General features: G+C 39.1%; 2 protein-coding genes across 2 annotated transcripts; both read left to right on the forward strand.

The window, feature by feature from the left end:
* The first annotated feature begins 245 nt into the window (after positions 1-245).
* Positions 246-4528, forward strand: LOC132310407 (acetylornithine aminotransferase, mitochondrial-like). Its single transcript, XM_059808581.1, has 3 exons — positions 246-739; positions 2558-2992; positions 3823-4528. The coding sequence occupies exons 1-3, from the start codon at positions 308-310 to the stop codon at positions 4051-4053; spliced, it is 1098 nt and encodes a 365-aa protein (XP_059664564.1). The 5' UTR covers positions 246-307; the 3' UTR covers positions 4054-4528.
* Positions 4529-11991: 7463 nt separating this feature from the next.
* LOC132309845 (uncharacterized) lies at positions 11992-13824 on the forward strand. Its single transcript, XM_059808110.1, has one exon. The coding sequence runs from the start codon at positions 11992-11994 to the stop codon at positions 13822-13824; it is 1833 nt and encodes a 610-aa protein (XP_059664093.1).
* The last annotated feature ends 10089 nt before the right edge of the window (positions 13825-23913 follow it).

Here is a 23913-nt window from a genome sequence, read left to right on the forward strand (position 1 = left end):
TCATGATAAGGGTTAATTAGGAATATTATAAAAAATATTATTGTGAATTGTGAATTGTGAATTGTGAAGTAATAGATTACATAATTAAATAAAAAGAGATTGAGTGTGTGACCTGGCAAGGAGAAAAGGTGGGCAAAATGTCACATCATCCCAGTATCGTAGCACATTAGCACACTCTCTCTCTATTTGAAACCGTTATGCATACTTTCTTCTTCTTCCAACTGTGTAAGCATCAAAGTTTTCTCCAATAAATCAGCAAGAAACAGAGAACACATCGATCACATTTCAAAACAAACGCACATCATAAATGAGTTCCATTCACGTTTCTTTAAACACTTCAGTTCTTCAAACCAGTACCAATCTCGACCGATTGTTCAAGTTGGAGAGAGTAGGATCATCTTGGGTCCGAATCCATGGTCGGAGAGTTACCCCTGCGTGTCTTAGCGTCGACTTGCAGGCACCGGATTCCGAGAAATTAGGGTTCGGAGAGAGAAGCAGTAAGGATGTTATGAAGACGGAAGGTAGGGTTCTTGTTGGGACGTACGCGAGAGCGCCGGTTATGCTGTCGAGTGGCAGTGGGTATAAATTGTACGATGTTGAGGGGCGAGAGTATCTGGACATGAGCTCTGGGATCGCTGTGAATGCGTTGGGACATGGTGATCCTGACTGGTTGAAAGCTGTTGTTGAACAGGCCAACCTGCTCACACATATCAGCAACTTATACTATTCGATCCCTCAGGTTAGTGCCTTTTCTAGATAGTAGTAGGAAATACTATGTCAAGGTTGTTCTGTTTTATTTATTTATTATTTTTTAAACTACTCTTGTGAATGAGTTTCTCTTTCGGTGCACAATCGAGTCCAATACCATTCAGAATGTCATATTTACAACGACATTGTAAGTATCATTCACACAATAATATCAAATCAATAATATAATAATATTAAATCGAAAATACAATAACAATTGTTGCATTTTAATATATTGCATTAGTGTCACATCTTTGTTGAGTTGTCGAGGTAGTTGTTGAATTGTTAATTTAAAGTGCATAGGATGGTAGGACTGCAAAGTGTACAGGAAAGCATCAGGCCCTGTAACTGGAAATTTGAAATAAGAACAGTTCGGTATACTTTTCTTAGTATTTGGATTGAGTTTATTTTTGTTACCATCACTTTTCATAAGCATTTTAATTTGTATGCCTGGATGGAACACATAATTCAGTGGTTACTCAACAATGATGGATAAAAATGAGTATATTTGTTGAATGTATGTCAAGGTTTAAACTTTTGAGTATGTAAGATTGTGGTCAGTTTGACAACAGCAATGGGGGGAGATTAATGCTGATTCTTGTTAGAAAATTCTAATCAAGTTCATTAATCAACTCGAATATCAAATTTTATATCTGCTTGTGTGATAGTAGTACTTTTTGTAGTATTTAGGTTAAGTTGGTTTGAGAGGAATGGAAGGATAGAACGGAAAGGAAATGGGAGACTTTGTCTTGTGTTTATTATAAAATTATGGAAGGAAATGGGAGACCTTGTCTTGTGTGTGTGAAAAAATTATTGAATAAGATGGAGGGAAAAGGAGGGTTTCACTAACCCCTCCAGAAATAGAAAGAAAGATATTAGGTTTAATGAAACTTTTGTAATACTGATTCCACCTTTAATTTATGAACAACAAAAACAAGTATAATGGTATAGTGGTAAAGTCAGTAAAAAAATATCCTTTCATTTTTTCCTCCCCAAATATGGTTTGGTGCTAACACTGTTTTTCCTCTTTTTTCCCTCGTTAATCAACCAAACACGATTGGAGGTTAACATTATCATCATCATCTTCTTTTTATTTATTTATTTATTTTTCATACTGTCCTCCTGCTATACCAAAAAGAGTCTTTAAGATTATAAAAAAAAAAACTTTTCCTGGCATGGTGAGAATGGAATTATTGACGGTTTCTTACATTCTTTTCCAATTATGGAAGCCCATGGAAGAATGGCATTTTGTTAAAGAAAGAATCCACCTTGCTGACATAATTGAAGGATCAAGTAGAATAATCAGATTACAGTATTTGTATTAGTAATGATTCTCAGGAAGGGAAATGATGGAACAAATTAGGTGGAAGTGGAACCCTCCAAACTGCGATTAGCTTAACCTTAGCTTTGACGGGTCAATGAACAGGAAAAGAGAAGGGGGATAGCATTATTTCATACCAACTGCTCAAATCCAAGTGGCAAAGCTACCCAATTTATGTAAGCCACAGTACTTTAGTTTATAAAGTTTAATTTAAATAGGTTACACTTGTATTGGTCGGACTGAGATTGCCAAATTATTACTAATTTAAGAGAAATGTATGAGGATATGCGTGTAGCACATAATATTCTAGGAATATCAGTGAATCAAATTACTTTAATGATACCCTTTTTAGGTTCTTTGTGTTCCATAATCCCTTTTCCTAACTTGAATAAAACAATTAGTATTTCTTTTTAAGAACAAATCAGTAAAATGAAAACATCAATTCAATATCATTAAGAGAGTCTCTTAGCTTTTGATGGTCGTATGCAGGTGGAACTTGCTAAACGTCTACTGGATTGTTCTTTTGCTGATCGAGTCTTTTTCTCAAACTCTGGAACCGAAGCAAATGAAGCTGCTATCAAATTTGCAAGGAAGTTCCAAAGGTGCATGCATCCTGGGGCTAAAGAGCCCGCAACGGAGTTCATTTCTTTTAGCAATTGCTTCCATGGGAGGACCATGGGTGCTCTTGCTTTGACAAGCAAGGTGCATTATCGATCACCTTTTGAACCTCTAATGCCTGGAGTGTCTTTTGTAGAGTATGGAAATATACAACAATCGAAAGAACTAATTCAGCGGGGCAAAACTGCAGCAGTTTTTGTGGAACCCATCCAGGTTGAAGGGGAGATATACAGTGCAAGAAAGGAATTCTTGCAATTTTTGCGTAATGCTTGGGATGATGTTGGAGCACTTCTGGTCTTTGATGAGGTTTGTGGTTTAAAGATTTTGAATATGTCAAAATGGTACTACTTAGATATTAGATTGTGCTCAAACAGGTTTTATTTCATTGTTACTTTTTAAAACCCTGTTATCTTATATTGGGAAATATTATTTAAAATCTTTTTTTTTTTTAAAATTTTTTTTTATAAGTGAAATATTATTAAATTAAACATTATGGAGGGCTGTAGGATGATTTTAACATATTTAAAAATTAGTATCTTGGACTCCACAGCCTGCCCTGTGGAAAAGAAATAATGAATTGATCTTATTGTATTTTGACCCATGAGAATGAAAAAGGGTGAAAATATAATTAGTGTTCACCTGCCTGAGATGTTTTGATGTAATTGTTCAGTTACCTAGTCCTCGTGTTAAGTGCTTCCAGCATGCCTAGGAATGCAATTATCTGGTGGTGCCGTGTATTCAATTAAATGTCGTTTAAAAGGCTCTTATTTAAGCATTTACAGATGAATTTGGATTGAAACATTCTGGATTATGGTTATGCACATTTGTTCCTCTTTAAGTCGTGGTATTTTAAATGATTTCATATGTATTTACTCATCTGATTTGATTTGATTTGGTTTATATACATTTGTACTATGTATATGATGTTGCTTTAGAAGCAGTTTAGATGCTAAGGTACTTTTTCAAGTTGATTTTGGCAAAATGTGAGCAAGCAATAAAACATGGAGACATTGGACACTGAAAATTTTATAATGCATCTCAAGTTCATATTATGTTTTTGTTTTTTTTCCTAGTCATGTCGTTCTTATGTTTGGCCTTTCTAATAACCTTGTTTCATCTCCTTTCCGGTTTCATAGGTTCAGTGTGGTTTAGGTCGATCTGGCTACCTCTGGGCTCATGAAGCCTATGATGTATATCCAGACATAATGACACTAGCTAAGCCTCTTGCCGGAGGTCTGCCCATTGGAGCTGTGCTGGTGACCAAAAGAGTTGCTGCTGCCATAAATTCAGGTGACCACGGGAGCACTTTTGCTGGCGGTCCCCTCATTTGTAATGCTGCCCTTGCTGTTTTAGATAAAATCTCGTAACCCAATTTCTTGGCCAGTGTTTCTAAGAAAGGGGAGTACTTTAAAGAACTTCTAGTGCAGAAGTTGGGAGGAAATTCACATGTGAAAGAAGTGCGCGGACTTGGGCTTATCATAGGGATTGAGTTGGATGTGCCAGCCTCGCCACTTGTTGATGCTTGTCGTAATTCTGGCCTTCTAATACTAACTGCCGGAAAAGGAAATGTGATAAGGCTTGTGCCTCCATTGATCGTTAGAGAGCAAGAATTGGACTGTGCTGCTGAGATTCTATTTGAATGTTTGCCAGTTCTTGATGGAAATAGTTCAACTTAATATATTGTCAGCAATTGTTTCTGACGGTATATCTATATATTGAGATTAAGAGAACATATTCCAAGCCTTGTATCCAGAAGAAGTTAAGGCTTGTAGTTATATGATTGATAATGAACTTATTTAGTGGGGAAAAGAACTTCTAAATGAGATAAGTGCCATTTTGCCAGCTCTTTCAATTGATTGCAAAAGTAATTCCTAAACTGATGGTGGGAAAAAAATTATGATTTAATTATTTTATTTAACAGAAAACTCCCTCAACAAAAGAAAAGAAAAATTCAGACCACGTTTGGGGGAGTTTCCTAATATCAAGAGTCCTTCATTGATAAGGGCTTCATAAAAGGAATTTTGGTAAAAGGAATTCATGAGGAAAAAGTCGTTTGGCGGGTGTATTTCTTAAATGTGCTTTCACTTTTTAATTATATTTCCTTGACAATATTGTCTCTTATCTTGACAATTATTATAAGCCTCCAATAGAAAGTGTGATGGCTGGTAGTGACGAAGGGTGGCGGCAACAGTGGCGGTGGAAGGTGGTTGTGGCAGCAATGGGAATGCGGTGACGGAAGGCGATAGTGGTGGTGGTTGTGGTGACAGTGATGAAAGTGGTGGTGGAAGGGGGCGGTGGTGGAGTGGAAGGGGGCGGTAGCAGAAGGAGGCGGTAGCAGAAGGTGGCAATGGAAGATAGCGGCAGTGGTGGGAGGTGGTGGCTGCAGTAGCGACAATAGTGGTAAAAGGCGGCGGTGGAAGGTGGTGGTGGCAGCAGCGGCGGTGGCGAAATCATAACTGAAGAACTCACCATCCAACCCGAAAGTGGGCAACTGCAAGGGCGGACCTAGAACTTGAGGTAAGGGGGGCAAGGCTGAAATTTTATAATAATTTCAAGGAGGGCATTAGCAATATTTTAGGGGTATATATTGAAAAAAAGAAAAAAAAAAAATAGCATGGTATATTAGTAAAAAATTAAAAATTCAGGGTTGCCCACCCCCCTCACTTGCTACTAGGTCCGTCCCTATGGGCAAACTTATCTATAATTATGATTAAGATAAGTTGAAACGACTCGTTTTGAGTCGGTAACCGTTGGCCTAAAATCTGGTAATGGCGGAAGATGACAGGGAAAGTGGTGGTGGTGGTGGAAGTTGGCGATTGCATTGGTGGAGGAACGAATGACCAAGAGAGAATATAGGATAATATTGTCACTTTAAAAATAGAACGTGGACAAATTAGTAAAATAACAAATTTATCTATAAAAAAAAAAAAAATTACTTCTAAAAAGCAAGATTATGTGGCTTCTCTGAAATGGGCTTCCTAAAGGACTTACATGTGACCGAATGTCCCAATTGTTTAGAAAAGGACTTTTGAAGGCCTCAGGAACCTCCCCAGACGGCACCTCAATTTACCCAAGTATATACATATTTTTAATATCCACAAGAAATTTACACACTAACGTGTGCCCGTATGGGAACTTAGGGTCCATTTGGCAACCATTTTTGCTTCGTAATTTTTGTTTTTGCAGTGTACTGTAGTGAAACAAAAGCACGAAGCGTGTTCGGTAGCAGTTGTTGTGATTTGAATAGTACCATAGCGCTTCTTAAAAAGAGACCAAAACTGGAAACAAAAAAGTAACGCTTTTGGCTGCTTTCGTACGGTAAGAAAAACATTGTTCACAAAACACTCTAAAATAACATTTTTAAACTAGGCATTTAATTTTGATGAACAATGCATGAGGTTAGACCGTTAAAGTAAATAAACCTCAAACAATCCATTTTTTTTTAATGCTGTTTGGTGTAGCAGGAGGACAGCATTAGATATGAAAAAAAAAAAAAAAAAAAAAAACCGAAGAAAAAGATGATGCTAACCTCCAATCGTGTTTGGTTGATTAAAGTGGGAAAAAAAGAAGAAAAACTGTGTTAGCACCAAACCATATTTGGGGAGGAAAAAATGAAAGGATATTTTTTTTACCGACTTTACCACCATACCATTATACTTGTTTTTGTTGTTCATAAATTAAAGGTAGAATCAGTATTCGATAATTTTATCACACACAAGACAGCGTCTCCAATTTCCTTCCATAATTTTATAATAAACACAAGACAAAGCCTCCCATTTCCTTTCCGTTCTATCCTTCCATTCCTCTCAAGCCAACTGAACCTAAATACTACAAAAAGTACTACTATCACACAAGCAGCTATAAAATTTGATATTCGAGTTGATTAATGAACTTGATTAGAATTTTCTAACAAGAATCAGCATTAATCTCCCCCCATTGCTGTTGTCAAACCGGCAACAATCTCAAAGACTCATAAGTTTAAACCTTGACATACATTCAACAAATATACTCATTTTTATCCATCATTGTTGAGTAACCACTGAATTATGTGTTCCATCTAGGCATACAATATAAAATGCTTATGAAAAGTGATGGTAACAAAAATAAACTCAATCCAAATACTACGAAAAGTATACCGAACTGTTCTTATTTCAAATTTCCAGTTACAGGCCTAGGATCCGAATATGCTCCAGTGCACCTCTCACTGGAGCAGATCCAGTGCAGATCCAAGGTCGAGTCAGCACTTAGCCACCACCCAGTCAGCCTTTACACAAAAAAGTTACTAATGTACTATTTTTATTTACCACATGTACAAATATTCCATACATTTATACTAATACATCGTACACTTATACATTATACGAAATCAAAATACATAATTTACAATTACATTTAAAATATATATATATACATATTTTTTTTTTGTTAAAAAGTACCCAAAATTACAGAGACCTAATTTTTCTCCTCTGCTCTTTATCTTCATCGCATCGTTTGAAGTTCCACTGTTCCTCTTCCTTCCAACTCCTGTAGTTTAATGGCTAGGGAGGAATCACATCCTCTAATATTCAACCCACCCACCAGCACCACCTCTCCCCACCTCGCCGAGGACGAACGAGAGAACAAACAGCTTGTCGGTTTAGCGGCGTTCTTTTCCCCCCCTCTCTATCTTCCTCTTTTCTTTCTCTATATTTTTATAGATATATATATATATGTGTGTGTGTGTGTTTCTCTCTCTATATCTAATTATGTATTGACGATTCCCTTATTTCCCGGTTGTTTAGCTTTTTGTTCGTGCTCGAACTCAACGGATAAGGATACAAGTTTCTATCAATATTTCGCCCAATATAGCTTCAGATCTAAGCCAGTCCGATTTTGTTGTCAATTTCTCCTTTTTTTTTTTTTTTTTTTTTTTTTTTTGTCTGAGTCCTGATTGATACTATTGTTTATGGGTTTTTGAGATTGTTCTTCATCATCAGAAGATGAACTTTTCTTCACCGGAAAAAGTTCTTCCAAAACAGGGCCATCAGATCTTAATTTTTGATAACTTATGTCAATTACTAAATTTTTTTTGAGGAGTTATTTTCACTTTTACAGAAAGTTTAAAGGTTATACGAAAAGAATTGGGCCTTAAATTGCTTCTATGTTGATAAATACTACTAGTTAATATTTGGGAGAACATTGCATTCTCTCTCTCATCTATGCTCTTATCTCCCTGTATGCATCCATCTATCTTCTCTAATGTTCAAGAGGCATAAGAAATCACTATTTTCTAAATTAAGTCGTAATGAAGAAGTTCATCCTATATATATATATATATATATATATATAAATTACAGTTCAATAGAACCCAGATAACCTGCTATACTTGGATAATGTTACAATTGAACAGTGAAACAGAGAAGCAGAAGATTTATCCCAAATCTACAAATGAAAAACTCTAAGCCTCTGGTCTGTATAATTGTTGTCCACGGTTGATTAACTTCAATTATATAACTTAAAAGATTAAATTCAAAAAATTTGTCTCCACATAGATATATCCTGAGATGGGAAAAGGGGCCGGAAAAGTGGAGAAGCATAATTATGTCCTTAATTTCTTATTTTTAATTAATTCTAGTTAGGTATCTATATATATCGATTTCAATATTTGAACTACTGTAATTAGGGTTTGAATGAGTATTTCTTGTTCAATTTCAGATCGCCAATTTTCAGTTTCTTACTTGTGTTCTTCTCTTTCTTTACCTCTGTTTGTTTGCTGGGAAAACAAAGAAAAAGAATAGAAAATAACAAAAAGAGTACCAATACCAACCCCAAGCCGCCAACAACCACTACTAAATCAACGACTATCCTAATATGCTCTATCAATCCTACCATACCCACATCAATCATAGATCCATAACAATATTCCAAAACCCAGATCAACGGCAAGAAGTGGTTCCAATCTCACAGACCCAGTTCGTCTGATTGCAACAACAATCTGGTCCAATCAAACTGAGTTGATGCACCAAAGATTGAAAATGATGAAGATTGGCTTCTTTATTTGTCGCTCTCAACTTCCCAACTAATTTCTCACCATCGCCACCTGTATATATATGTGTGTGTATATATGTATCTGTATATATATATATATGTGTGTGTGTGTGTGTGTGTGTGTATATATGTGTGTGTCTGTTGGTGTTGGGGCGGGGAAGAAAGAACAGAGAGGCGAGAAGATGAGAACAGTGACTCTGATTTGATGATGTTCCATGGCGGTATGCGTCGTCACCACCACCACCATGATAATGGGTTTAAGCACCACCACCATGACAATGATGATAAGGCCGAGGCGACGGCGGCTGAGGGGTTTTTTACACCCGGCGTCGGGCGGCGATTATGTAGACCAATTTGAGAAAAGAGTTTTTGGTTTATAGGCATATATCTGTATATATATATCAAATCAATTTTGGGGCAACCTAAATTTTGGTTTTGGGGGGAATTTTAACTTGAAAATGAAATACTGGTAGCAGAAAGGGCGTACAGAAAGGGTATAAGCAGAAAAGCAGAAAGGACGTACAGAAGCAAAACTACAGTGAAATCATATTTTACCAGCTTTGCCACATCAGCCGTGAGGCCAAGACTGGACCGATTCCAGTGAGAAGCAAATGGAGAGGATTTTTTTCCCAAGGCCTGATGCTTTCCTATACACTTTGCAGTCCTACCATCCTATGCACTTTAAATTAACAATTCAACAACTACCTCGACAACTCAACAAAGATGTGACACTAATGCAGTATATTAAAATGCAACAATTGTTATTGTATTCTCAATTTAATATTATTACATTATTGATTTGATATTATTGTGTGAATGATACTTACAATGTCGTTGTAAATATGACATTCTGAATGGTATTGGACTCTATTGTGCACCGAAAGAGAAACTTATTCACAAGAGTAGTTTAAAAAATAATAAATAAATAAATAAATAAAACAGAACAACCTTGACATAGTACTTCCTACTACTATTTAGAAAAGGCATTAACCTGAGGGATCGAATAGTATAAGTTGCTGATATGTGTGAGCAGGTTGGCCTGTTCAACAACAGCTTTTAACCAGTCAGGATCACCATGTCCCAACGCATTCACAGCGATCCCAGAGGTCATGTCCAGATACGGACCCAAGATGATCCTACTCTCTCCAACTTGAACAATCGGTCTAGATTGGTACTGGTTTGAAGAACTGAAGTGTTTAAAGAAACGTATGGAACTCATTTATGATGTGTGTTTGTTTTGAAATGTGATCGATGCGTTCTCTGTTTCTAGCTGATTTATTGGAGAAAACTTTGATGCTTACACAGTTAGAAAAAGAGGAAAGTATGCATAACGGTTTCAAATAGAGAGTGTGTGTGCTAATGTGCTACTGTTAGCCCCTTGACGGTTGTCCAAGGGAAGACATGGGCATTTCAAGGCCATGCCATGTCTTGGGAATACTTTGGCTTTGGTTAGACAGCCATGAGGATGCTCAGTGGGTTGTCAGCGTGCACAAGATGCTCAGCGTGCACACAAGATGCTTAAAAGGATGCTCGGCGTGCACTGGGGGTGCCCAGTGGCACTTTCGTAAATATTGCAAAAAGTGAAACTTGGAGTTTTGACTCGGGATCTTTATGGGAGGTACCTTGAGTCCATAGAAGCTGGTTGGCGTAGACAACACTTAATTTGGATGTCGGGAAAGGCCTGAAAGGCCATTATGACTCCTCAAGCATGGGTGTTTACTCCTGTCAGAGTGCTTGATTTCCTTAAGACTATACTAGGGGGGTCTGTTGAGCACATCGGTTGGGCTATGGCATGGCTTGCTTAGAGGGCTTAGCCAACGTGCGTGGGCACGTGTTGCACCACTCCAAGATGGTTGCACAAGTGGGGAGCATCCAAGATATTGAAGGGCAAACAAGTGGGCAACGACACGCGCCCTGGTGTGCAGCGGCGCGCATGTGGGCATGCAGGTGGGCGCGCAGGCAGGCGTCCAACCTAGTATGCGCGAGCGTCTAGCTCGGCGTGCGCACGGGCGTCCAGGCGGGCGTACAGCCACGGGCGCATGAGGGTTCAAACATGGCGCGCGAAGAAGGGCACTTGTGTGTGCGCCGGCGTGCACTTTGGTGTGCACCCGAGCGTGCGCACGGGCGTGCATGGTTTGGCACGCCATGCACTCAGAGACATATATATGTGCGTGCAGATTGGTGGACTTGGGCTAGGTTCACAAGGTTGACTCAGATGTGGCTAGAGCATAGACAACACAAAGTCATGGCTTGCGGTTACAAGAGGTGGTGGCTTAGTGGGCTCGGTCGGTTGGGGGAAGTTACTAGCACTTCCCACTCATTATGGGAAGTAGGAGAGTGCTGAGTAACCTCCCAAGCATGTGGCACAATTCTGAGAGGACCAACACACAGGCGGTTAATGGTGGTTTCTTCCACTATGCAGAATGTAACTTCTTGTAGTTATGTGGCATGAGCAGAACATGCCAACAAGTCTAATAGTTGGGCTTGTCAACTGCATTATAGTGCTGGCACATTTGGAGGGTGCCAGCACGACCCTAGGTGGATGGGGGTGTCATCCATCATCTTAGTGGGCAGTTATGGGCGGTTTTGAGAGTGGCTTATATAATGCTAAAGTGGGCTTTGTAGAGGGAACAGAGAGGAGGGTGTGAGCCTTGGTTGTTCCTTGTACGAACTCATGTTCCTTTGTAATATGTTTAATATGAGCAAAGGTTGGGGCTTGTCCCTGTAAACTGTGTGTGCCTTCTTTACATTTCTTTGCTGTGTGTATTATGTTGTTGTGTTGGCTGAGACTTGGTGGCCCCAAGTGCCATTACAGAGGCAAAAATTCGTGGTGTAATTTAGCCCTGTAACAATTGGTATCAGAGCCCCGTTCTACAATGGCTGGAGGTAATACTCCTGAGAGAGTTTCCCGTTTGGAAGAGTTTGTGGGTTTTCCTATAGAAACAGAGGTATAAGATAGTGCAGAGAGCCTTGTTGTTCGAATTGAAAACTTGGCTTCTGAAGTGGAGATCTTGAAGACTGATCCTGATGGGTTTGGTGACTTCATGCAGGCCACCAAAGAGCAATTGACCCGTATCTCTGAAGATGTTGAGTCATTGACTGATGTCTTCAAGAAGAACCTGAAAGACCTTGAAGATGAAGTGTCCTTGGTGAAGAGGGCCATTCATGGGAGTTCCAGAGGCGGTGGTGATCCTCTTTCGTAGAAGATCAAGGTGCCGGATCCCAAGTCTTTCAGTGGTACCCGAAATGCCAAAGAGTTGGAGAATTTCCTATGGGACATGGAGCAGTACTTTAAGGCTGCTCGAATCCCTGATGGCGAGAAGATGACCATTACAAGCATGTATTTGTCTGGTGATGCAAAACTATGGTGGCGCACACAGACAGAGGACGATGCTTCTGCGGGTAGGCCTCGGATTGAAGTTTGGGAGACCCTTAAGAAAGAATTGAAGGACCAGTTCTTGCCTCAGAACACTGCATGGATTGCAAGGAAATCTCTGAAGAAATTGAAGCACACAGGTACCGTTCGTGACCATGTGAAGGACTTTAGTTCCTTGATGGTGGACATTCGAAATATGTCAGAGGAGGACAAGCTGTTCAATTTCATGTCCGGATTGCAACCATGGGCTCAGGCAGAACTCCGTAGGCAAGGTGTGAGGGACCTTCCTACTGCCATGACAGCGGCAGATTGTCTTGTAGATTTCAAGATGACTGGGTCTACTACACAAGACAAGAAGAAGTCCAAGGAGGGGAAGAAAGACAAAGGCCAGTCCTTTAGGTTCAAGGACAAGAAGAAGGACAAGAATCAAAAGAAGGATAAAGGCGGTGGCTTTGTCAAGGCCAAGGCAGATTACAATAACAAAGGGAGTAGTAGTGGGACTAAGCCCAACTACGGTTGTTTCATCTGCAATGGTCCCCATCGTGTTAGGGACTGCCCCAAGAGGGAGAAGCTGAGTGCTATTGTCGCTGATTCAAAAGGAGACTCAGACTCGGAATCTGGTCCAACCCGAGTTAATCCTCTGCAAATGCTGAATGCTCTTACTAAAGAACAATCCATGGAGTTGAAAGGGCTCATGTTCATTCAGGTGACGCTGAACGGCAAGGAAGTTTTGGCAATGGTGGACACGGGGGCCACTCATAACTTCATTGCGCAGAGGGAAGTAAGTAACTTTAATTTAAAGTTAATTCCATATGCTAATAAGATGAAAGCTATGAATTCTGAAGCCAAGCCTGTCTTAGGCATGGCCACCACTTCTATGAAAGTTGGTTGTTGGGAGGCCGTAGTTAGTCTTATGGCTGTACCCTTAGATGATTTTGATCTAATTCTTGGAATTGAGTTCCTTACGAAAGCCAGAGTAGTAGTTGTGCCATATTTGGGAGGAGTTTTTATTTGGGACAGGAGTTGTCCATGTTTTATTCCATCAGTGGCACTTTATGGGCACCAAAAGAAGGAAGATCGTAAATATGGCTGCATCGAAATAATCTCTGCATTACAAGTGAAAACAGGTTTAAAGAGGGGAGACTCTACCTTTCTTGCAGCTATGATAGAGATCAAACCGGACCAGCTTGTTGAAGTTCCGAATTCTGTTGCTGAAATTCTAGAGGAATTTGCAGAAGTGATGCCACTAGAACTACCCAAGCAATTGCCCCCTCGACGTGCTGTTGATCACAAGATAGAGTTGGAGCCGGGTGTAAGGGCTCCTGCTCAGGCCCCATATCGGATGGCGCCTTCAGAACTGGCTGAACTGCGTAGACAGTTGGATGAGTTGCTGGAGTCTGGCTATATTCAACCATCCAAGGCACCATATGGCGCGCCAGTGTTGTTCCAGAAGAAGCAGGATGGCTCAATGCGAATGTGTGTGGACTATAGGGCTCTGAATAAGGTGATTGTGAAGAACAAGTATCCAGTGCCCAATGCCGCTGATTTATTTGACAGGTTGTCAAGGGCATCCTACTTTACTAAGCTGGATTTAGGTGCAGGTTACTGGCAGGTGCGTATAGCAGAAGGAGATGAACCCAAAACTGCATGTGTAACTCGTTATGGGTCTTATGAATTTCTTGTAATGCCGTTTGGGCTAACTAATGCCCCAGCAACCTTCCTGTTGGATGAATAATGTGTTTTATGACTACATCGATCGCTTTGTTGTTGTTTATTTGGATGACATTGTAGTCTATAGTGAGTCATTGAAAGATCACTTAAAGCACTTGAGATTGGTTTTCTCAAAACTGAAGGAGTTTCAGTTATTTGTCAAAAAGGAGAAGTGTGAGTTTTGTCGCCAAGAAGTGATGTTTTTGGGGCATTGGATCAGTAAGGGCTATGTCAGAATGGATGAGAGAAAGGTGAAAGCCATCCTTGATTGGTCCGCACCTACCAAAGTGACAGAGTTGAGATCTTTTCTAGGGTTGGCAAACTACTACAGAAAGTTTATAAAGGGGTATTCCAAGAAGGTTAATCCTTTAACGGACTTGCTGAAGAAGGACAAACAGTGGGTTTGGTCTGAGGAGTGCCAGAATGCTTTTGAGATGCTTAAGCAGGCAGTGTCTACAGAATCGGTCTTGAGACTGCCTGACTTTGGTTTGCCATTTGAAGTGCATACTGATGCCTCTGATAGAGCAATTGGTGGGGTCCTAGTCCAAGAAGGACACCCATGTGCCTTTGAAAGCAGGAAGCTTAAGGATGCTGAACAGAGGTATACAACTCACGAGAAGGAGATGACTGCAGTGATACATTGTCTTGACGCATGGAAGCACTATCTGTTGGGTACCAAGTTTACAGTGGTGACTGATAATGTGGCCAATACCTACTTCAAGACACAGAAAAAGCTTACTCCAAAGCAAGCTCGTTGGCAAGAGTTTCTTGGGGAGTTCAATTTTGTGTAGGTTCACAGACCTGGAAAGCAGAATCAGGTTACTGATGCCTTGAGTTAGAAAGAAGTGCAGGAGTATGTGGCGTCGTTGATAACGGTGTAAACTGATTTCTTTGACAGAATCAAAGAGCAATCTCAGTCCGACAATGCCTATCAGAAACTTAAGCAACAGGTTGCTGATGGTGAAGTCAGAAAGTATTGGATTGAATAATCTACTCTACGCCAGAGGAGGTAGATTATATGTTCCTGTTGGAGGTTTGAGACGGGAACTAATGCGGGAAATGCATGATCCTTAGTGGGCTGGACATCCAGGGGTGGATAGAATGCTGGCGTTGATATCCAGATCATATTACTGGCCCAAGATGGAGGATGACATAGAGTTATATGTCAAGACTTGCTTGGTCTGTCAGAAAGACAAGCATGAGAGGAAGAAGGAGGCAGGGCTACTGCAACCCTTGCCTATACCAGAGCGTCCATGGCAGTCAGTTTCAATGGACTTCATTTCTGGTTTTCCTAAGGTGGAAGGTATGAGATCTATTTTTGTGGTTGTAGATAGATTATCTAAGTATGCAATTTTTATTGCTGCACCACATGCATGCCCAGCGGAAGTTGCTGCTGGTCTATTTCATAAGTTTGTGGTGAAATATTTTGGCTTGCCCGAAGATATTGTTAGTGATCGTGACACCAGATTTACGGGAAGGTTCTGGACAGTGCTATTTGGCTTGATGGGTTCTGAACTGAAGTTCTCCACAGCAAACCATCCTCAGACTGACGGACAGACTGAAAGGATGAACCAGTTATTGGAAGAATATCTGAGGCACTATGTCACTACAAGTCAGAAAAATTGGCTGGAGTTGCTAGACACTGCACAATTCTCTTATAATTTGCATAGGTCTTCAGCAACAGGAATGAGTCCCTTTGAGTTGGCAACAAGGCAACAACCTCGCACACCACAGGAGGTGGCAGTGCAGAGGACTGGGGGAAGATGCCCTGCAGCATACCAATATGCCCGTTCCATGCAAGAGATGGTGGAAGAGGCACGGGACAGCCTTGCCAAGGCTACGAGAAGGATGAAAAAGTATGCAGATAAAGGGAGAAGGCCATTAGAGTTCCAAGTGGGAGACAAGGTTCTGTTGATGTTGACTCCACAGATTTGGAAGAAGATAAGCAGCAAGACTGTTCACAGAGGGCTGATTCAGAAGTATGATGGTTCATTTGAAGTTGTGAAGAAAGTGGGGAATGTTGCTTACAGATTACAGTTACCTGAGAGACTGAAGGTCCATCCTACTTTTCATGTGAGTTTCCTCAAGCCTTTTCATGAGGACACTGCAGATACATCAAGACAGCAGGTTAAGAGAGCCCCACCTGTTATTCGGTTGCAGTTTAACAAGGAGGTGGAGAAGATTTTGTCTCACCGGACCCAGGGTCAGAGTAAGAAAAATCGCAGAACTGATTACTTGGTGCAATGGAAATGATGCAGTAAAGTAGAAGTGAGTTGGGAAAGGGATGTGACATTATGGCAGTTTGAGAAACAGGTAAGGGAGTACTTGGACAAGTCGACGAGGGCGTCGACTTCTTCTGGTGGGGGTGGTTTGTTAGCCCCTTGACGGTTGTCCAAGGGAAGACATGGGCATTTCAAGGCCATGTCATGTCTTGGGAATACTTTGGCTTTGGTTAGACAGCCATGAGGATGCTCAGTGGGTTGTCAGCGTGCACAAGATGCTCAGCGTGCACACAAGATGCTTAAAAGGATGCTCGGCGTGCACTGGGGGTGCCCAATGGCACTTTCGTAAATATGGCGAAAAGTGAAACTTGGAGATTTGACTCGAGATCTTTATGGGAGGTACCTTGAGTCCATAGAAGCTGGTTGGCGCAGACGGTACTTAATTTGGATGTCGGGAAAGGCCTGAAAGGCCATTATAACTCCTCAAGCATGGGTGATGTTTACACCTGTCAAAGTGCTGGATTTCCTTAAGACTATACTAGGGGGGTCTGTTGAGCACATCGGTTGGGCTATGGCATGGCTTCTTTAGAGGGTTTAGCCAACGTGTGTGGGCACGTGTTGCACCACTCCAAGATGGTTGCACAAGTGGGGAGCATCCAAGATATTGAAGGGCAAACAAGTGGGCACCGACACGCGCGCTGGTGTGCAAACAAGTGGGCACGCGGGCAGGCGACCAACCTAGTGTGCGTGAACGTCTAGCTCGGCGTGCGCACGGGCGTCCAGGCGGGCGTACAGCCACGGGCGCATGAGGGTTCAAACATGGCGCGCGAAGAAGGGCACTAGTGTGTGCGCCGGCGTGTACTTTGGTGTACACCCGAGCGTGCGCACGAGCGTGCATGGCTTGGCACGCCGTGCATTCAGAGACATATATATGTGGGTGCAGATTGGTGGACTTGGGCTAGGTTCACAAGGTTGACTCAGATGTGGCTAGAGCATAGACAACACAAAGTCATGGCTTGCGGTTACAAGAGGTGGTGGCTTAGTGGGCTCGGTCGGTTGGGGGAAGTTACTGGCCCTCCTTACTCATCATAGGAAGTGGGGGAGTGCTGAGTAACCTCCCAAGCATGTGGCACAATTCTGAGAGGACCAATACACAGGCGGTTAAGGGTGGTTTCTTCCACTATGCAGAATGTAACTTCTTGTGGTTATGTGGCATGAGCAGAACATGCCAACAAGTCTAGCAGTTGGGCTTGTCAACTACATTATAGTGCTGGCACATTTGGAGGGTGCCAGCACGACCCTAGGTGGATGGGGGTGTCATCCATCATCTTAGTGGGCAGTTATGGGCGGTTTTGAGAGTGGCCTATATAATGCTAAGGTGGGCTTTGTAGAGGGAACAGAGAGGAGGGTGTGAGCCTTGGTTGTTCCTTGTACGAACTCATGTTCCTTTGTAATATGTTTAATATGAGCAAAGGTTAGGGCTTGTCCCTGTAAACTGTGTGTGCCTTCTTTACATTTCTATACTGTGTGTATTGTGTTGTTGTGTTGGCTGAGACTTGGTGGCCCCAAGTGCCATTACAGAGGCAAAAATTCGTGGTGTAATTTAACCCTGTAACAGCTACCATACTGGGATGTGACATTTTGCCCACCTTTTCTCCTTGCCAGGTCACACACTCAATCTCTTTTTATTTAATTATGTAATCAATTACTTCCTCTTTCACAATTCACAATAATATTTTTTCTAATATCCCAAATTAACCATTATCATGAATTTCTAAAAATAATTAAAAATTGCATGTGAACCCATTATAAAAAGCTAGCAACATGACATACCTGCACTATAGAATACTGTGAACAAAGTACAGAGTAACAAACAGTTTTAAGCCATGTGCTTAGCCAAATGCAAATAAACATATGTGATAAACTCTCTTCCCTCGAGACTTTCTTCAAAGTCCCATATAAGAAAATGATTTCAATTTAATTACAGCATTTCTTAATTTTGACAAATCCCTTTTTATTTTTATTTTTTTCTTTCGGACTATTAAATCCAAAGCAATAGTAAGACAACGTAAAAAATACCTAGATGAGAAAATAATGCAATTTACCCAAATCTAAAGTTTCAAAAACAGAGTTGAGTTAATTTTTTTAAAGTTGAGTAGGCCTAGTTTGATTATTTCACCCGCAAGAACTGATGTACAAATAAATAGAAAATCAACAACAGATGGAGCAGTGATATGTGATGTACAAATAAACAGAAAATCAACAACAGATGGAGCAGTGATATCTCACATCTTAGAAGGCTTCTGTCCAATAAAACCAATTCCCAAAGAGATTAAGCCAGCTCAAGAAACCCTGGCTCTCGCAAGACACCAATTGCCCAGCTCAATCAAAATCTAATCTCATTTCATGTGACTCATCTTTAGTTCACTAACCATCAATTTTTATTTTATTATTTTTTTTTAGTTGGATGGATAGGTAAGCTTTGAATAAATAAAAAAGAGAATATACAAGAAATCCGAACAAGGACAGGACAAGCCAAGGCCAAACAAGACAACCAAGGCTGTCACAAGAACACAGAAGTGATCAACCAATAAAACAGACAACAGAAGCAACAACCAATACAAACACCCTAAACTTTAAACTTTTCCATCAACAAGGACCCTATTATCTCCCTTAACCGGCAGATAGTATCACATACTACAGAGAGCAGCAAAAACCCTGTAGAAGAAATCAATGATGCACCAGTAATATAACAATGAAACACTGAGTATATCCAAGAGAAATAAGACCAAGAGCAACACTAGGAACCCATGTACCAATTAGAACCCAAAGTACCAACATCCAAACATCCCAGTCTGAACAAGAAAGTGGATGTTAATCCATAATACACTATAATTGTCCCCCTGCAAAAATAGTTGATGAAGATCTGCCTTCATTTTTTTTCCCTAACTCATTACCCATCATTTATTTCATTCAAGAAATTGTGCTAAAGAGAACAAAAACATTATACCGTCAACACTAGAAAATTTTTAAGTACATAGATACATATATGGAAATTTTAGTTGCCAATATTAGAAGTAAAGTTGAGTTCATTTTCTTCCCTGTTTAATGGTATAAGGTGAAATAGTTGGAGAAAGAAGTCAAACCACAAAAGAACTAAATATAGATGTTCATTGCCATTTACACGTGTACAATTGCAGAAGATGATTTTATCCACCATGAAACCCATGACATGGATAAAAATACCAATTAGCAAAAACCAAAATAAGCCTACAACACCAAAAAAACCTGTACCAAAAAACCAAAATAAGCCTATTTCTCTTTTAACTTCTCATTGGTTTCAATTGACTTCATGTAGCAATCTTCATTTTTTACACAAAAACCTGTCAAAAACATTAACTTTAAATTTATTCTTTATCAAATTAAAAGTCTAAATAAATAGACATATACTCCGTAAAAGGGAAGAGAAAAAAAAAATACTCACCTTGCTATCAAAAGTATCATCCCTGTTGAAGATGAAGGAGAGCTCTTTCAACAACATCAAGTTCACAGCACAATTGAGAAGGAAGATTGTTATCTCTCTCCAATTGATTTTTCCCCATATGTGGAAATTTGTAATTATTTCCCCCATAGACCTTCATTTTTTCAATCATGCATCCTTGCAATGTTAAGAAAACATGATCAAGACTTTTAGTTGGCAATTCATTAAAAGCTTTTTCTACGGCAGCAACTAACTCATCAATTGTAGTGGGAGCTTATTGGTATTGAAGTGATTGAATTGCTTTAAAAAACCCAAGATCAAGCACATTCAAATCTAGACTATTTAGAGGTTGAAATGATAACCGAATATCAAACCCATCTTTGGCTTCAGCTTCAAGGAATTTTGCATCCGAGGGATCTATATGAGGTTTTGCATTGTCTTGCTGAATAAAAATTGTTTCCCTCATACTGCAACTAGGCCATTTAGTTTGAATATCTGGTAAAACTTTCTCAATTAAACATGATCGAATTACATCTTTAGTTACCGACAACATTGATTTTGTCTCTAATGTTCCTTCCACACGATTTTTGCTTCTTCGTTTTGCAGAAACCTTGCATGTAAATGGATAAATTCCAATCTTTCCTGAGAACACTTCATTATGATACGTATCAAATCGTGGCCTAGCAACAGCAGCTAAAAACATAACCTTTGTGATGAACTTTTTGCTCTTACAAGTACATACAGGTTCATCTTCTTCCGGAAGAAGATGGTATTTCTCTAATTCTTTCGACATATAAAACCACTTTTCATCAATGTGGATATAGTTAAACATATTACAGAAAATTGGCCTATTATGAAGACTACATGCCTCAAACATTGACAAACATACTCTTTGTTTCTTCGTAACTTGCATAGCAAACGATAAAGATCAAATGTTTCTTCGTTGCCAAAGAGGAATTTTTGATACTTTACTGAAGTTAATTTGTATCGGCTTGCGACCAACTCTCTTCGGCTTTTTGTTGGTTACATCAACTACAGACCCATTTGAAAATTCTGACTTTGCCTGCTTCCAAATACGTTGAATGGTTTTGACAGAAACAGAAAACTTATTTGCTGTTGCACTTATCGAGCCCCTTTTCAATTTTCCATTTTCACTTCCCTTGAGAAGAAGGGCAAGAATTGTTTGACGTTTTTCATTACTTAATTCCCTTCTGATTTTGCACTAAACATAGTCTGAATTTGGTAAGGTTTCCATTTTAAATTGGGAAGCTGGGTTGTTTAGAGAGTAAAGAAAGAAAATGGAATAATGATAAACATGAGGGAAAGAGATAAAAGATAAAGATAACATTTGGATAACTATAGATAAGCATTGGGTAAGAGTAGCAGGGTGTGGATTAGGAGTTGTTTGTTTAAGAATATTGGGTCAGTTGAATTGAGTTCCTTAAAAAATTCTCTTTATTTTGAATTTTTGTACAACCGCCTTTTTTTTTTTTTTTTTTTTTTTTTTTTTTTAATTTAGTTAAAAATATTTGCACAAGTGGTGCCAATATTTAAGAAGTTCCTGTTAATGAAATGGTCAAACCACTGAGACAAAATTTTAAAGGGTAAATTTGGAATTTCATTTCTTATCACAATAATAAAATGCATTAAAAATTAGTTCCTTAAAAAGTTATGTTTCCAAAAGTGACAACCTTTTGTAAGACAAAGGGAGTATTATTATTATTATTATTATTATTTTTCTAACAAATTTATCATGAGCAACCTCTTTGTCATTTTTCCGAATAGGACTAATGTCCACTTTAAAAAGGTGAATGTTGCGTTTAGAAATCAAACAAAACCCACTTTAAAAAGGTGAATGTTGCATTTAGAAATCAAACAGAGCTCATATTTATTCGTTAAAAAATAAAAAAAAAAAAAAAAAATAAAAAAAAAATTGTGTATGAATGGAATGGAATGCAAGTAGGAATGGAATTAGAATGAGAATGAAAATGAAATGGAATTTCATTCTCATTCTATTGTTTGATTGTAAATATGAAATGTGTAAGAATTAAATGATAATAATCATTCTAATGTTTAGTTGGATCAATTTAAAATTTAGAATGGAATAAATTTCAATTTAAGTTCTTCAAAATATACCTCTTAATAACAAATAAATTAAATTAACAAAATGACATTCTTTTATAATTTTTTAAAAATAAATGGTGGCAGTAATGGTGGTGGATGGTGGTGACGATGATGGTGGAAAGCAGGCGGTGTTGGAAGGCGGCGGTGTTGATGGAAGGCGGCAATGGTGTTGATGGAAGACGATGGCAATAGTGTGGTGGTGGTGGTGGAAGGAGATAATGGTGTAAGTGGCAGTGGTGGAAGTCAATGGAAGTGACTGTAGTGGTGGTGGAATGTAGTAGAGTTGGCAGTGGTGGAACGTGATAGTGGTGGTGGAAAGCAGTGGTGGAAGGTAGTGGTGATGGTGGTGGAAAGTAGTGGCGGTGGTAGTGGTGAAAGGTGGTGGTGGTGGTGGTAGTGGTGAAAGGTGGTGGTGGTGGTGGTAGTGGTGAAAGGTGGTGGCGGTGGCACTAATGGTGGTCGTGGAAGGCGATAGCGGTGGCGGTAGTGGTAATAGAAGGTGGTGGCAGTAGCAGTAGTGAAAGGAGGTGGTAGTGGTGGCAGTGGAGAAAGGCAATGGAGGTGGCGGTGGTAGAAAATAGCAATAGTGAAAGGAGGTGGCAATGGTGAAAGGAGATGGTGGCGGCGGCGGTGGTAGTTGTGACAAATGAAAACAATGTTGGTGGTGAATTAAAGGAGATGGCGGTGCCGCGGTGGTGGTGGAAAGCGATAGGCAATGGTGGAGGAAGGTAATGGTGATTTTTGGACTTGAAACATGAAAGTTTTTTTAAGAAATTGATTTAAAAAATAAAATTACATAGGAATGGAATGGTCATTGCATAGGTTGAGTAATGAAGGCACAAAAATCATTATTTTTTGTACTCAATATATATGTATTATTATTATTTATATTATGTAATTACTATTATATATATGTTTTATATTTTATTTGTAATAATTAGAGAATGGGAAGAAAACAAACAAAAAAAAAAAAAAAAAAGAGGATTTTATATTTTATTTGCGAAGAAAGTTATATTTATTTTGAAGGGAAATTGAAGCACCAGTGTCTCTACTGCAAAGTTTGTCGTGATTGCTTCTTTACTCCATGAGATCCAGTGTTGAAGTCCATGGCGCCACATGGAAGAGAGTTAATTTATTTTTGAACTTAGTCATCTTTTATGCCACGTCACCATCTGCAACTGACACCAACTCATTCATTTTTGAAGGAGAGAAGATGATGGGGTGTGGACAACATGTCAGGAAAAGAACAAAAAAAAACAGAACAGCATGCGGAAATCAGATATTCGTAAAGATTAGTCTATGGGAACATCTCTGATGACCTCTCAGATGAATTCTCAAACTCAAAATATAATAGGTGAATGAAAATAAGAAATTTCAATGGCCTTTCAAAAAATCTCTCATATTTTGAAATTCTCAAATGTATTTTCAAATATAGCAACTCTCAAATGGTCTCTCAAACTCAAAATATAACAAGTGGATGAAAATAGGCATTTCAATAAACTCTCTCAAAAAACCTCTCATATTTTAAGATTATCAAAAGTTGTTAAAATAAAAATAAGGCACTCTAATAGACTCTCAAAACATGATATGGTTGTTGTGTCAAAAAAATATCATTATGGATGAAATGCACCATTGGAGTAGAATTGAAAAAATATAACATTTTGACACTGTCACTCTTCTCAAAATATGAATTTGGTATGAAAATATAGCATTTTGCATTAGAGATGATCTAACACATAGCAAAGAGAGCTCGATTTTGGAGTTAGACAGTAGGATAGATTTTCTCCTTTGGAGAGTTCCGAGGAGCTAGTTAGCTCAATGGCTTGCGAATTTATTTTCTGCATTCCTATCATGTATTTCAATTATGTTTTTATCTTTAATTTAAATGCTTTCTTAATTTATTGTCTAGTAGATTAGATGATTTAAATTTCAGTAGATTAATTTTCAAAACACAAAAATGATTTTAATATTTTTTTCTCTTTAAATAATAATTTGAATCTAAGTTTCAATACGAAATTTAAATTTGAATATGAATTCGATCCTACTTATCACTGTACACTATACAATTTTAGTAAAGTGATTGTAGAAAAATGTTTTTGTATGAATTGAATGAAGTACGACAACACTCTCAAAATCAGTCCGTCAAATAGCACATTTGCCGGTTTGAGTTTGAGATTTCGTGGAATGAAGATTTCAAATTTGGAACTTTTGTTTCCTTCTTATTTTGATTTTCATTATATATATTAAAAATATATATGTTGTAGTGCTGTTGTACTTTATTTTAAAA

Source organism: Cornus florida, unplaced genomic scaffold, assembly GCF_030987335.1.
Source record: "Cornus florida cultivar Cherokee Brave unplaced genomic scaffold, ASM3098733v1 CherokeeBrave_3.0.0_Hap2_Chr05, whole genome shotgun sequence".
Classification (NCBI taxonomy): Eukaryota; Viridiplantae; Streptophyta; class Magnoliopsida; order Cornales; family Cornaceae; genus Cornus; species Cornus florida.

Bases quoted from the DNA above. Each gene is read 5' to 3' on its own strand.
- LOC132309845 (XM_059808110.1), top strand. From the start codon at position 11,992: ATGGAGCAGTACTTTAAGGCTGCTCGAATCCCTGATGGCGAGAAGATG.
- LOC132310407 (XM_059808581.1), top strand. From the start codon at position 308: ATGAGTTCCATTCACGTTTCTTTAAACACTTCAGTTCTTCAAACCAGT. The intron at 740-2,557 runs GTTAGTGCCTTT...GGTCGTATGCAG, and splicing joins TATACTATTCGATCCCTCAG to GTGGAACTTGCTAAACGTCT. The intron at 2,993-3,822 runs GTTTGTGGTTTA...CCGGTTTCATAG, and splicing joins CACTTCTGGTCTTTGATGAG to GTTCAGTGTGGTTTAGGTCG.